Source organism: Priapulus caudatus, unplaced genomic scaffold (genome assembly GCF_000485595.1).
Source record: "Priapulus caudatus unplaced genomic scaffold, Priapulus_caudatus-5.0.1 Scaffold168, whole genome shotgun sequence".
Taxonomy (NCBI): Eukaryota; Metazoa; Priapulida; class Priapulimorpha; order Priapulimorphida; family Priapulidae; genus Priapulus; species Priapulus caudatus.
The window spans coordinates 470,157-482,800 of NW_014577229.1; the positions used below are offsets into that span (position 1 = coordinate 470,157).

Below are 12,644 nucleotides of genomic sequence, written 5' to 3' on the forward strand. Positions count from 1 at the left end.
CCGCCTTTCCCCCCGTGCGGCGAGCGGTGCTGTTTGCCCGAGCCGGCCCGCGGCTCCCCTTGTTTTCCCGGGTGCCGTGTGCCGCTTCGCTCCTTGCCGCCCCGCGTCGCGCCCGCTCGCTGCCCCTCCGCCGGCCTCATTCACGTTCCCATGCTGGCTGGCTGCCTGCTGCTGCTGCGGCTGCCTGCTGCTTAAGCTGAACTGCTGTTGCTCCCTCGCAGTTGGCGCGTGCCTGGGGTCCTCCTGCCTGCAGGCCGTGCCGCTCTCCGCTCGTGCCTTCCCTCGCGCGCGGCGGGCGGCGCTGCAGCGCGCGGCCGCCGCTCTCGGTCGGCGCCGCCGGGCTTCCGCGCACGGTCCTACGGGCGCGCGGCCGTCCCGACGGGCGCGAGCCAGCGCCGGCCTGCGGGCGCCGGGCGCCGGCGGCGCGCGTCGCCCGCTCGGCGCGGCCCCGCCGGTTCGCGCGTCCTGCTCCCGCGCGCTGGCTGTGTGCTCCGTGGCTCGGGTCGCGCTGGCGGGCGCGGTTGCACACACGCTCCGCGTCGCGGTTCGTGTCCGGTCGTTCGTTGTCCGGTCGTCGGCTGTCGCCCGTGAGGTCGCGTCTGCCGGTCGGCGGGCTGGTGTGTCCCCGGCCCCCGCTCCGAAGCAGCGGGCTCGGCGTACTCGCCCCGTCGTCGGCCCCGTCCGGCCACCGCTGTCGTCCCTCGGACCGCCCGGCGGTAGCGCGTCGGCGCGCCCCGCCCTGCGTGTCGTAGGCGGCTGCGGCCCTTGCTCGACAGCCCGCCTGTAGCACGGCGCAGCCTAAAAAAAAACAGACCGCCCCGCTCTGCGCTCCTCGCCCGCCCCCCCACGCGACGAACCACTTCTCCGCTAAACAGCCGTGCTCACGCTTAAATTGATCGGCGGACTGCGATCGTCCGTCGCTATCTCAGCGATTCCGGCTGCAATCGCCCCGCCGTTGCTAACGTCTCTCCGGATCGGATCCGCCCAGAGTATAACTGCACGGACAGCGGGCGGCCGATACCCATAGAGGGAAAACCTGCCCGGACGGGTGGCTCACGGCGGCCGCGGCCGCAAAAACCCCGGCTGCATACACGTCACGCCGACACCCACCACCGCCCGCGCAGCTAGCTCACGTGATGCTCCCGCGTAAGACGCCCCCCACCCTCCTAGACAAATTCGTCTCATACCGCAGAAAACAGCAGCCCCCTATCGAACGCCCGGCGCGTCGCGTCCCCGCTGGCCCGTTCGCTTGGCCGGTCCCCCTCAAAGGTGACGGGAGGAACGCCGCGACGCCGGTTCGGCCCGCCGACTGTCCGCGCTGCCCTCCTTCCTAAGAGTCCCCGTGTCGCGCCCCGCCCCGAGCGCCGGCGGACGGCGCTGGTCCTTTTGGTCCCCCCGGTGTCCCTCGCTGTGTCGCCGTCGGCTCCCGTCGCGGCCTTTGCGGCAAGATGTGTGTTGGCGCGCGTGCGCGAGCCCTCCTCTGTGCCCCCCCGCGCTGCGTCGCGCCGCTCTGTGTCTATGTGTTTCGCGCCTCGCGCCGGGCGGGCGCGGTGCTCGCTGTGGTTTTTGCTCTGGCGGGGCCCGGCGCTCCTCTGCCGGCGCCCGCCCGCAGGCCGCGCCTGCCGGCGCTGGGGGCCGGCCGGCCGGGCTCGGCGGGCGGGGCGTGCGTGCCACCTGGTCGCCTGCGCTCCTCCTCCTCCCCTCCTCCCCGGCTCGGTCTCGCGCGGTTTCTCCTTGCCGCCTCTTCGCGCTCCTGTTCGTCCGGGGTTGCCTCGGCTTCGCCCGCGCTGTCCCTTCTTCCCCCGCCGTGCTCGCGCCACTGTCCCACGCCGACCTGTCGGGCGACCACCCGTCCCACGCGCCTCGTCCCGCGCCCCCCCCCCGTGCGTTAGTGGCCTCCCTGCCGCCCCTCTGCCGTCGTCTTGGCCGGTGTCTGGTGCCCGCGCGGCCCCCCCCCGTTCTCCCCGTCTACCCTCCCCCCGCTCTCGCCGCTCCTCCCCTCGCCCGCTGCGCGCGCCCTTGGTCTCCGTCATCTCCTGCTTCTCTTCGCTTGCTCCCTCCTTTCCTGCTGTCCCTCGGTCTGCCCTGGTGTCCGGGCCTGCCTCTTCTGCTGCTTGGGTGGGTGGTGCTTCTCCGTGGGCTCTGGTCGTCCTGGCACCCCCGTCCTCGGGGCCGGCGTCATCTCTCTCTCCTCTCACCTCGTCCTCGGCTCGCCCCGCTTTTGCGGCCCGTCTTGCCTCAGCGGGCGACCGGTGCCCTTGCCTTCCCGGCGAGCGCGGCGTTCCTTGTGCGTGGCTCTGCGCCACTACAGCGCGCCGGGCCGCGCCGCGGTCGTTCCCCTGGCCTGCCGCGTCGTTCCCCGCGCTGCTAGTTGGTTGCGGTTGTCCCCTTTCCTAGTGGCCGTTCCCGGGTCGCGTCTCTGGGCTTCTCGTGGCCCTCCCGCTCGTGCCCTGCGGCCGGTTGTTGGGCCTCCGGTGCCGCTGTGTTGCTGGGCCGTCGGCGCTCCGGGCCGGCCCGCGTTGGCCGGTCCGCCGCTGTGCGGTCGCGTGCCCTTCCCCTCGCTTGTTTCTCAGTTTCCGTGTGCTTGCCTCTCGCCGTGGCTTCTCCCCCCATGCCTGTCCCCGCCTCCCCCCCCGCTCGCCCCTCATCTCTTTTCTGCCGCCGCTTTGCGCGCGCCTCTCCGCTTTCGCCCCCGCCTAGCCTAGTTGGCGTTCAGCCGGCTTTTCTTGCTAATACTCTTCCTCCCTGCCGCCCTTTCCCCGGTCCGGGTCCCTCTTTCCGCCTCGCCACTGTTTTTTTCCCCTCCCGCTCCCCCGGGCCCGGCTCTGGTTGTCGGCCCCTTCGTTCCCTGTCCTCCCTTCCGCCCTTTCCTGTTCACCCCCCGTACTGCGTTTCCGCTCCTCGCCTTTCCCTTCCTCCGCGTTCCTTTCGTCGCCTGCTCCCCGGCCGTCTTCTCCCTCCGCTTTGCGTCGCTCAGCGTCGGCGCTGGTCGTCCGGTGCAGCGTGAGCCCCTCCGCCTGCCCCCTTGCCCGCCCGCCCTCCGGTCCCGCTTTCTCCCGTGCCTCTCCGCCCCTCTCCCTATTTTTCCGTTCTTCCGGTGGTTGGCCCTGCTCCCGTCTTCTTCCGGTTTCTGTCCTGCCTCCCGCACGCGACCCCTCTCGTGCGCTGCCCGCCGGCGGCATTCGGCTCCCCCTCCGGCGCACCCCCTTGCTCCCCGCCTCCCTTGCTGCCTCTCCTGGCCGTGGGCGTCGCTCGGCTTTATTTCCGCGGGGGGGCCCTGGATGGCCTTCCCGTTTCCGTGGTGGCGGGGGCGGCCCCTCTCGTCTTTCCTGACGCTGTGGTTTGCCGCGCTCTTTCTTTGTCTTCATCTCCTGTTCTCCCGGCTCCTAGTTTCTCCTCTCCCCCTTCTTTTTTTTTCTCCCGCCCTTGCCTTTTCCGATGGGGGGGGGCCCCTCGGGCGGCCCCGCCCCTTTCGTGGGCGCCCGTGCTCCCCCACCGCCCCCCGGCCACCCCGCGATCGCTCCGCGCCGCGTGCTCTCCATGCCCGCCGGCCTTGTCCTCGTTGCCCTCCCCCTTCTGCCCGCCCCCCCCCCCCTCCCGCGGGCCTCGTTCGGTCCTGCCCCGCCCTTTCCGCTCCCCGCCCCTCCCCTGTGTCCGTCGTTCACTGGTCTCCTTTTCTACTGCCGCCCTCCTGCCCGGCATACACCGGTTCCCTCTCCGCGCTCTTTGCCTCCGTTTCTCCTTTGATTGTTATCCGGGTGCCTGCCTTTTCCCGCCGCGTTTCCCCCCCTTCCGGGTCCGTCGTTTGCATGTCTCTCCCTGTCAGTCCTCTCGCGAACCCCCGTTCCCGAGGCCCCCCGCTTCGGTCCGCTCCTCTCTCCCGTGCGTCCCCGCCCGCCCCGTCTTGCCCCCTCCCCTGCCCTCCCCCCCCGTCCCCTGCCCCCTGCTCTCTCTCCTCCTCTTCTCGCGCTCGCTCTCTTCTCTCTCTCGTCCTCGCGCTCGCGCTCTCTCTCTAATCGCTCATCTCTGAGCTCTTCTTCCTCTCGCGCTCACTCTCGTCATTACTCCGGCGCGGTCTCCTGCCCCCTCTGTCCTTCTCCCCGCTCCTGCCTTCTCCCGCCGCTCCGTCCTCCCCCTCGGTCTTCTTCGCTCTTCTGCTCTTCTACGCGCTGCCGCGTGCCCCCTCCCCTCCCCCTCAGACCTCGCGCCGCCCTGGTCCTCATTCCCTCCCCGGTGGCGCGCCGCATAGGCCCTCCCGCGTCGCGGTCCCTGTTTCCGTCGTCCTGTGCCTGTCTTGTTTTCCTGGCCAGTGACCCTCACGTCCTTTACACCGTCCTCGCCGTTTCATCGTTCCCCATTCTCGCTGTGGTCCAGGGCTCCTTCGCTCTCCCTGGGGCGCCGCTATGGCGTTCGCGCGCCGTATCCTGGCCTCTCCAGCCGTCCCGTTCCGTCGGCCTCCGCCCCCGGGCATTTTCCCCCGTGGCGTTTGCGCCCCCTCTTCTCCCTGGCTGTGTGCTCCCTGCCCCGGTCACCGTCGCCAGCTTGTTTTTTTCTCCTTCCGCTACCTCTCCCCGTCGTGCTGCCCCGCGCCCTCTGCTGCGCGCCTCCTCCCTCGCATGTTGCGTGTTATGTCCCGCTCTCTCTCTCCGCTTTTCTCGCCTCTCGTCCGCTCCCCTCCCGCCTCCCCCTCCCCTCCCTTCCCCCTCCGCCCATCCCTCCCCCTCCCGCGCTCTTCCCCTTCCTCCCCTTGTTCCTTTTTCCATGTGTCCCCCTTCCATTGTTGTTCTTCCCTGGTGTCCCTCGCCTCCGCTGTCCCCTCTTTGCGTTCCTTGCCCCCCCCTGTTCCCGCCGCTCCCGCTCGCCCCGTCCCAGCCCCGCCGGCCCCTCCTTCCCCCCCGCTGGGCTTCCGCCTCTGCGCCCGACTGTCCTCCTTGCAGCCCGCGTGCTCCCCCCTTCTCCTAGGCTGCGCCCTGCTTGCCCCTTCCCCTTTTGGCCTGTGCTCTGATCGTCCGTCGGCCCCGCCCCCGCTCCCCGCCCTCGTGGAAAAAGCGTCCGTTCCCGTCCGTCCCGGCAAAGTGCCTTTACGCGCCCCCACATCGGCGCGGCTCCCAGATAGAGGTTGACCGCGCCCACACAGCCCTTCTCCCTACTCCTGACTTCCATCCCGTCCCCCGCCGTGGGCTGAGGTCCGGTCACGCTGCGTCGTTCGTTAGCCGCCCCTTTTTGCGGTTCGGCGTCGGGTTTCGGGTTCGGGTTCGGGTTCGGGTTCCCTCGCTCCTCTCCCGCTCTCCCTCGTGCACTTTCTTTCCAACCCGCGTTCTTGTCTCGCCCTCTGGGCGCCCCCGCCCGCCCTCTTGGTTCGTTCGTCTGCCGGCGCCTAGGCCTCCCAGTCCCGCGTCGTCTCGCCCTCCTTCCGCATCCTGCTCCCCGGTCCCGTCGCCCCTCGCCCCCGTCCCTCCCCGTCCCCGTCCCACACGTCGGCTCGGGACCTCGTGCGTCGTGCTGACTTCTTCCGCCCCGTCGTCCGCCTTCTTTCTGGCCTCTTCTTCCGCCGTCAGCCCTGTCTCCCCCGCCTCGCTCGTGTTTGGCTCCCCTCCCGCCACCGTCTCCTCATTGCTTATCGTCGGTTCTCGTTCTTGTTCGCGTTCGGGGCCTCGCGACACACCATGACGGGTTTCCCCTTCCGGTTTATCGGCCGTGATCTCGCGTCCCCTCCTGTCCGCCCGCCCCCCCGGCCGGCCTCGCATCGCCTGGTTCCCCCGCGTGGGCCCGTCTGGATTTTGTGCGGCGCGCCCGTCTGCGTGCCTGCCCTCGGCGCGGTTTGCGTGGTGCCGTTTTCCGAGCCTCGCCCCTTCTACACCTGGGTATTCTTTCTGCCCCGCCCCTTACTTGCCGGGCTCTGCTTGCCCGGCTTCACTACTGTCTCCTCCCCTAGACTGTTTCCCCTCCCTCCGCGCGGCGGTTGTTCCCCGAGGCCACTTGCGCACGTCGCCGCGCGGCGCCTCTCCTGGCGGCGCATCTTTCTGTGCCGCTTGTGAACATACTTCGGTTTAGCCAGCGCGAGAACTTCACCGCCCCCTTGTGCGGGCAGCTGCGCCGTTTGCCGCTCGGCCCCTCTGCGCCGTTGCGGACTGCGTCCCAGTCCCCCGGTCCCCCGCCCTGGCGGCTCGCCCCTTCGCACGCTACGTCCTTCGCCTTTTATGATCCCCGGTTATCTTCGTTTCCTCCCGAGCTCCTTCGTGCCTCCCTCGTCCTATTGGAAGGGGTGGCTGGGTGTGCTTGTGTTCCGTTTCCCGCTCGTGCGGCGCGCCGTTTCGTGTTTCGCCTCCCGCCCTGCTTTCGCGTTCTCGATCTCTGCCCACCGCCCGCCGCCCCCGCCGCGCGCGATGCTTCTGCCGCCAGTTCCTCACGCACCCCCCCATCGCGGCCGCTTTGTCCCCGCGTGCTCTCCTCGCTGGTTTGGGTTACCTTCTGTCCCTCGCCCCTTCCTACCGGTCCGTGTCCGCCTCGCCGTTGACTCACTGGCCATCCCCCTCCCCCTACCTCTCCCCGCGCCTCCCTACCCTCCATCTGCTCGCGGGGTCCTGGTCTCCCCCCAAGCTCTCTCATGGTGTCTGTTCGCCTGTGCCGTCGTCCCGCATCGTCCTAATCCCTCCTGTCTTACGCCTGGCTCGTCCCGCCTCACGGCCCCCCTACCTAGCACTCGGACCTCCGGCTCTTTTTCCTAATTATCCTATTGTCGGTTTTTCCCTTGCCGATTTGGCTCCGGGTCCGGTCCGCCGTCTCCTTCCTGTTCGATAGGCGCAGCACCCCGCCTCGGCCTTTTTGTGGAACGCCCATACGGCCGTTTCGCCGGGCTTCCGGTCCGGGCGTCCCTTTCGCTTTCCAATCCTTCCACGCGCCCCCGCTGGAGGCGGTGGCGCACGCTTTTCGCCTCCCGCCTTGGGCCCTCCCTTCCCGCTTTGCGCGTTTCGCTGCGCTCAGCCCCCTCCCCCTCCCGCCTCCCCCTCCCCCTCCCCCTCCCAGCGCCACCCCGGGGCTTCCCGCGCCCGCCGGCTCCCGTCCCATCCCGCCCCTGCGTTTCCTTCGTCCTCGTCGTCATTTCTCCTGGATGTTGGGCTGCCTGCCAGCGGTAAGCCAGGGTCGCCGCTTTTTTTTCATCTTCCCGTCCCGGTCCCCTGCCGGTCCGCCGCCTAGCTTGGATTGACATGTGTTCTTGCGCTCTCCCTCGCCCCCTTCCGCCCCTTTTCCTTTCCCTCTGTCGCCCGGCCGTCTCCTGGTTCGCCCGCTGGCGCCCGTCTGCACCTGGTCGCCGGCTCGCATCCCTCCGTTTTTCTTCTTTTCATGTTTTCGTGTCTTTTCATCGTCTTTCTCTGTTTCCCCTTTTTTTTTCCTTCCGACCCCTATTTAGCTGCTTTCTCTTTCCCCCATAGTTTAATCCCCACCCTCCTTTTTCGCCCCTTCCCCCTTCCATTTTCTCGCTTTCCTCGGTTCGGGTCGGTTCTGGGTTAGGGTTGAGGGTTCGGGTTCGAGGTTCGGGTTCGGGATTAGGGTTCTCAGTCTCTCTCGTATCCCACTCGTCTCTATCCTATCAGTACCAAAGCAAGACGGTAGTTACTATATATCGGCCGATAGATGGCGCTGCATCGACTACGGTGAATTTAAGGAGAAAAAAAATCGCGACGGTACCGTTGCAGGAGCAACAGCCATTTATAAGTATTTTTGCATAATCGCACTTTGTAAAATCAACGTCGGGCGTGATATGTAACTTACTGGACCTATCGGTATTCACAGGACACTGCTCGCTAACTAAAGGCTATTGATATCTATTCCCATACACCGGCCGCGGAGACCGGAGGGGGGGGGCGGGGAAGGGGGGGGGGGGTGTGCGGGATTCGGCCAGTCTGGGTTCGCTTTCTGCGCATTTATCGTCTCCCATTACCATCATCCATGAATAATTTCTTAATATGAAACTTCTAATTAACTAATAAATATACTTATTTTCATTCCTAAAAACAATACATCTCATTAAGCTTACTTAAACATTTACCTTACTCTATTTCCATATTTCTGTCCCACGTTTTTTTTTAATTATTTACATTTCATCGCCTCAGATGTGATGGTTAATGTGATGTTCCACCTGATCTCTATAATATCAAGAGCTAATAAATACCTACAGGTAATTATTACTCTTGATAATATCAGGAGCGTACAATAGGATGAACATATTTGTCATTATACCCTCCCTGGATAATATAATATCCTATCTCTAATATAGAGATAGAGATATATCATAATATATATATAGTCCTCATCTCTATAGTATATATATGAGGTATAATCTAATACTCTATTAATATTAATTATAGAGATGCAGTGGAATGGTTATGTTGTGAATGTTATGGTACTGGTCAGATAGGCTGTCTGTGTACGCAGCTTGAGGATAGATCTTACCTAATCAGTGATGGCTGTAATTTTCGGAGATTCAACGTTACATGTTAGAGAATAAACTTACTGTAACGCTAATTTGTCTTGAGAGAGACTCTTTTGAAGAATCGTCAACCTGAAACAGATCATGATAAAACGGATTCAAGAGCAAGCGTATATGTAAAACGGTGCCAATGAGGGGGTCAATTGATAAAATCTATACCAGTAACCTAATACACAGGAGAGTTTCGTTAATCGAAATTGGCGGTCAGTGACTAACTAGCGCGTTAGTTGGTGGGTGTTTGCCCGGATAAGTGTTAAGTGCAACGAATTACATAATCCTGTTGCATAGATGCGGTGGCGTAGATGAGCGGGTGGCCCTGGGGGGGGGGGACAACGTGGGGCGCCCGCCACAAATTTCTGTGACGGCCCCAGGTCCCCAGCCACCCCACTGAAAATTCATGAGCTTGAGTAAAAAAGAAATTTGAAATGATAAAACAGGTACGCGTTAGAACAGTAGGATACATACCAAAGAAGAGGGGTTCAAACCACATCTCGAGTAAAATTATATATTGTCCACCCCCCCACCACGAAAATGTAAGGCACACCAGTGCCCCCCCGCTGAAAAAATCCTAGCTACGCCACTGCATAGATGACAAGTTAGTCTGGTAGCAATGTGGCGTATTGTGATAGGGTGGTCACTATAGGGGCGGGGTCAGTACAAAACCGAAGAATATTTATCATTCCAACACCTGTAATGATATTTTCTAGATGACTGGATAAAAATCGTTACTTTATGCTTTCGTGAAGTTTGAGTTCTTATTTCTCACTCTCACGTACGCATCTCCCATCTTATCCTAATAATCGGATTTGAGTACTGCCATGTGAGCATGGCTACTAAATTAACTTATTAAATGTAAATGCATTATCTTAAACTCATACTGTTTATTTAACATTAAATTGTTTTAAGTTATGAAGTGACCTAATTGGCTACAACCATATCCTATCCCTTTGTAGCTTTAAAAAAAATTGTAGCTTAAATATTACCCGGACCCTTGGAAATGGCTGAGTTGGTAGAGAATCCAATAAAATCCTGCTAACTCCAACATGCAGGCGTGTCTAAAGCGGAGAATTCGCTCGCAAATTTCGTCAGAAAATATATAGTTTCTAGCTTTGGGTTTAGAGGTGACAGTCAGTAGGTGAAAGCCACGGCTATAGGCAATCACACTTAAATATAACAACTATGTTAATTTCACTCTACCTCACATCGTTTACGTTTCCAACTCTTCTTCCCTTAGCGCCTACGGCAGCAAACAGCTTTCACGTTGCCCCCACAACCCTCCCATTACCGCTGTAGTGCCACTAAAGCTATACTGACTGTAATGCAATTAAATGTTACAACCTCAACAACATAGGTTAACTACGTGCAGGTCCCATTGTTAACGAGTTCGTGTTCCCTCTCCCACTTCCCGTGCTGCTAAAAATAATGAGCCGTCCCTAAAGTCATAGACGTCCCGCGAGAATATGGCTATGGGGTATATATATATATATATATATAATCCGTACTGTTGGCGGAAGATCACTAGAATAACCCAAGAGAGAGGCAGGCAGTCGGGACGTAATTTAATGCTAGTTTAATCTTAAAAAATTATTAATTAAAGCATTAATTAACCGCAATTTCTTTTCACGGTGTGAACTGAGACTCGGGGTGGGGGAGACGGTGATAACGTGGATTGTGTGGAGATACCTTTTATGTTTGCCTACAGATTTATATAATGTACATTGTACAGTGATACAATATACATATAAAATACTTTTAACAACTTGTGTTCATCAGAGCTAAATTGTGCATGATTTTATTTCCAGATCACACACGCACGCACGCACGCACGCACGCACGCACACATACCCGTAATCTGGAAATAAAAGCATTAAAAATAAAAGGAACTTGAATTAAGAAATAATAAATATCTTCTTAGCACATATTAGTCTTTGGAAAGGAAAATAAAGTTAATCTGTCACAGTTAGATCCATAATTAAGTTATTTAATATCTAAATTATAATATAGCGATTTCCAATTCCAGGAAAGTTTTGCTGTCGCGCTCTCATACCAGCGGTGCCCGGCCACCCCACCCCCTACATATGTAATAATGAACATGTATGCACCCTGGCACGCAGCTGAAAGTGAAACAATCAATAATGCACTCGCTCCTCCCCCCTACTTCAATCAGTGCCGCCCAGCCAGCGGGCACCTACGCAGCCAGGTTGTGCATAGCTCTAGTACTATAGCCCGCGTACAATTGCCGCAGACCTGCCACATACAAAAACTTTTTTTTTAAATCGGGAAGGTCAATAAAAATGTTTGTGTCGGCCCCTTTTTGGCGGGTCGGTCGGGTGAGGGCAAACAACAACATTTTTATTATGGCCTCAGTTTGGTAAATTCTTTATTTCCTGTGCGGCGATTATCTAGTCGCCCCGCCGGACCAGCTGACACGAGCAAGCAGTCGCCCGGTCGATTTTCTAATCGCCACTGGCGACTGGGCGACCGCTAGTTTCTCACGCTGTAACCTGTTACAAAAATTCGAAGTGACGAGCGGCGGATGTTTCGAGCGCCATTTCTGTTGACCTGTGACGTACGCATTCCCAATGCGCATGGCGATTGGCAAACGCAGCGCCCTCCAATTGGTCGGTGAATCCGCTCTTCAACCCGAAGTACGTCACAGGTCAACAGAAATGGAGCTCAGTATATTCGCCGCTCGTCACTTCGAATTTTTGTAACAGGTTATATTAGTTTAATACAGAGTATTATGATACATAGTAAGTTTCAAGATAGCGGAGAAAGGTTCGTGTTTAGAATAAACCCAGTTTAGAAGTTCTAGTCTCTGAAAACGCACCAGCAAACCGCCCCGAGTGATTCACTCAGACGTTCCTCCGCACAAAACCATACGGACGCTTTGTAACCCTATCCTCCTGGGTTTGGGTTACATTATTGTATCTAGACACTTCCTAAACGGTAACCTCAATTCTCATGGCCTAACCCTAACAATAACTATAAACCGACTAAATCAATATATATACGGGGTATGGTATCCCAAACACTATCTATGGTGTATGTTACATGTGACGTCGTAAGAATAGTCCATAAATAATTCTTACGACTGGTCGTAAGAATAGCCACTACTGCACTAGGCCTACCTATTTTTACTTTTAGTTTTACTTTTACTTTGGCAGTGGCTACGGGTACGGTAGCAGTATCTTAATGTTTCGAGACTACGGGTACGGGAGTCCATTCGCTTTCATACTTAACGAGACAAAGATGGCGGCGGTGGCGCCAGATTTCGAAATAACGCCTTGGGAAATAAATTCACGATTTGAGAGTTTAGATGAGCTAGAACCCTAACCCTAACCCTAACCCTAACCCTAACCCTAACGCCAAAAAGGGGCTTCAACGAACGACGGCTACCGTACCTCCAGCCACTGCGTTTTACTTTAGTAATAGTAGTATTTATAATGGCTGTTGCTCCTGCAACGGTACCGTCGCCGATTTTTTTTCTCTTAAAGTCACGGTACTGACGGTACTGACGCCTGATTGGTTGAGCTTGTTTTCTTGCGATATACCGTCTCCCACTATCTCCGTGCTGCAAAATAATGAAGCCGTCCCTAAGTCATGGAGCTCGCGTGAAGAATATGGCTAGGGTATATAATATATATTAATATATATATATATATATATATATTATATATGATATATATAGATCACGTCTCCGGTTGCGGAAAGAAACAAGATATAACCTCAAGAGAGAGGCAGGCAGTCGGACTAAAATTTAATGCTTAATTAATCTTAAAAACAATTATTAATTTAAAGCATTAATGTAATCCGCAAATTTCTTTTCACGGTGTGAATGAGACGCGAGTGGGAAGGACGAGAGTGAATAAACGGGAGTTTCCTCCGCGGCATCAGACACCTCGCCAAACACGAGGAACAATAGTGGTGCATGAGGCCACATGGGCAGCAGTAGCAACAACAACGTCAACAAGCCCTCGACTGCTTTTCGTGACGTGTCGTTGACGGGGGGACATTCGCGACACGTCGCTGTATAAGAAATCACTTCGACATCAACCCCGTACGAACAAGTAGCTCGAATAGGCGGAAAGAGAACCGCGAGAGAGCTCGTGTAGTTTAGTATATGATGCGACCATATACGCACGCCCCGCCC

General features: G+C 58.4%; 2 protein-coding genes across 5 annotated transcripts in view; both read right to left on the reverse strand.

The window, feature by feature from the left end:
- The window catches only part of LOC106806575 (filaggrin-2-like), a 7,257-nt gene extending 1,510 nt beyond the window's left edge, over positions 1 to 5,747 (reverse strand). The window contains exons 1-2 of the mRNA XM_014808567.1: positions 5,313 to 5,747; positions 145 to 781 (exon numbers count right to left, since the gene is read on the reverse strand). Of these exons, the coding sequence (XP_014664053.1) occupies positions 145 to 781; positions 5,313 to 5,747 (1,072 nt within the window). The remainder of the gene's footprint in view (positions 1 to 144; positions 782 to 5,312) is intronic.
- LOC106806586 (protein GUCD1-like) overlaps positions 1 to 12,644 on the reverse strand; it is a 17,880-nt gene that overhangs the window by 4,009 nt on the left and 1,227 nt on the right. Inside the window, exon 1 of one of the 4 annotated variants that reach the window (XM_014808579.1) lies at positions 12,011 to 12,027. The exons of 2 other annotated variants lie outside the window; for them this stretch is intronic. The gene's annotated coding sequence lies outside the window, so the exon portion shown is untranslated. Of the gene's footprint in view, positions 1 to 7,773; positions 7,805 to 12,010; positions 12,028 to 12,644 lie in introns of those variants that run through there. One more of the 4 variants, XM_014808577.1, reaches the window with a different exon arrangement.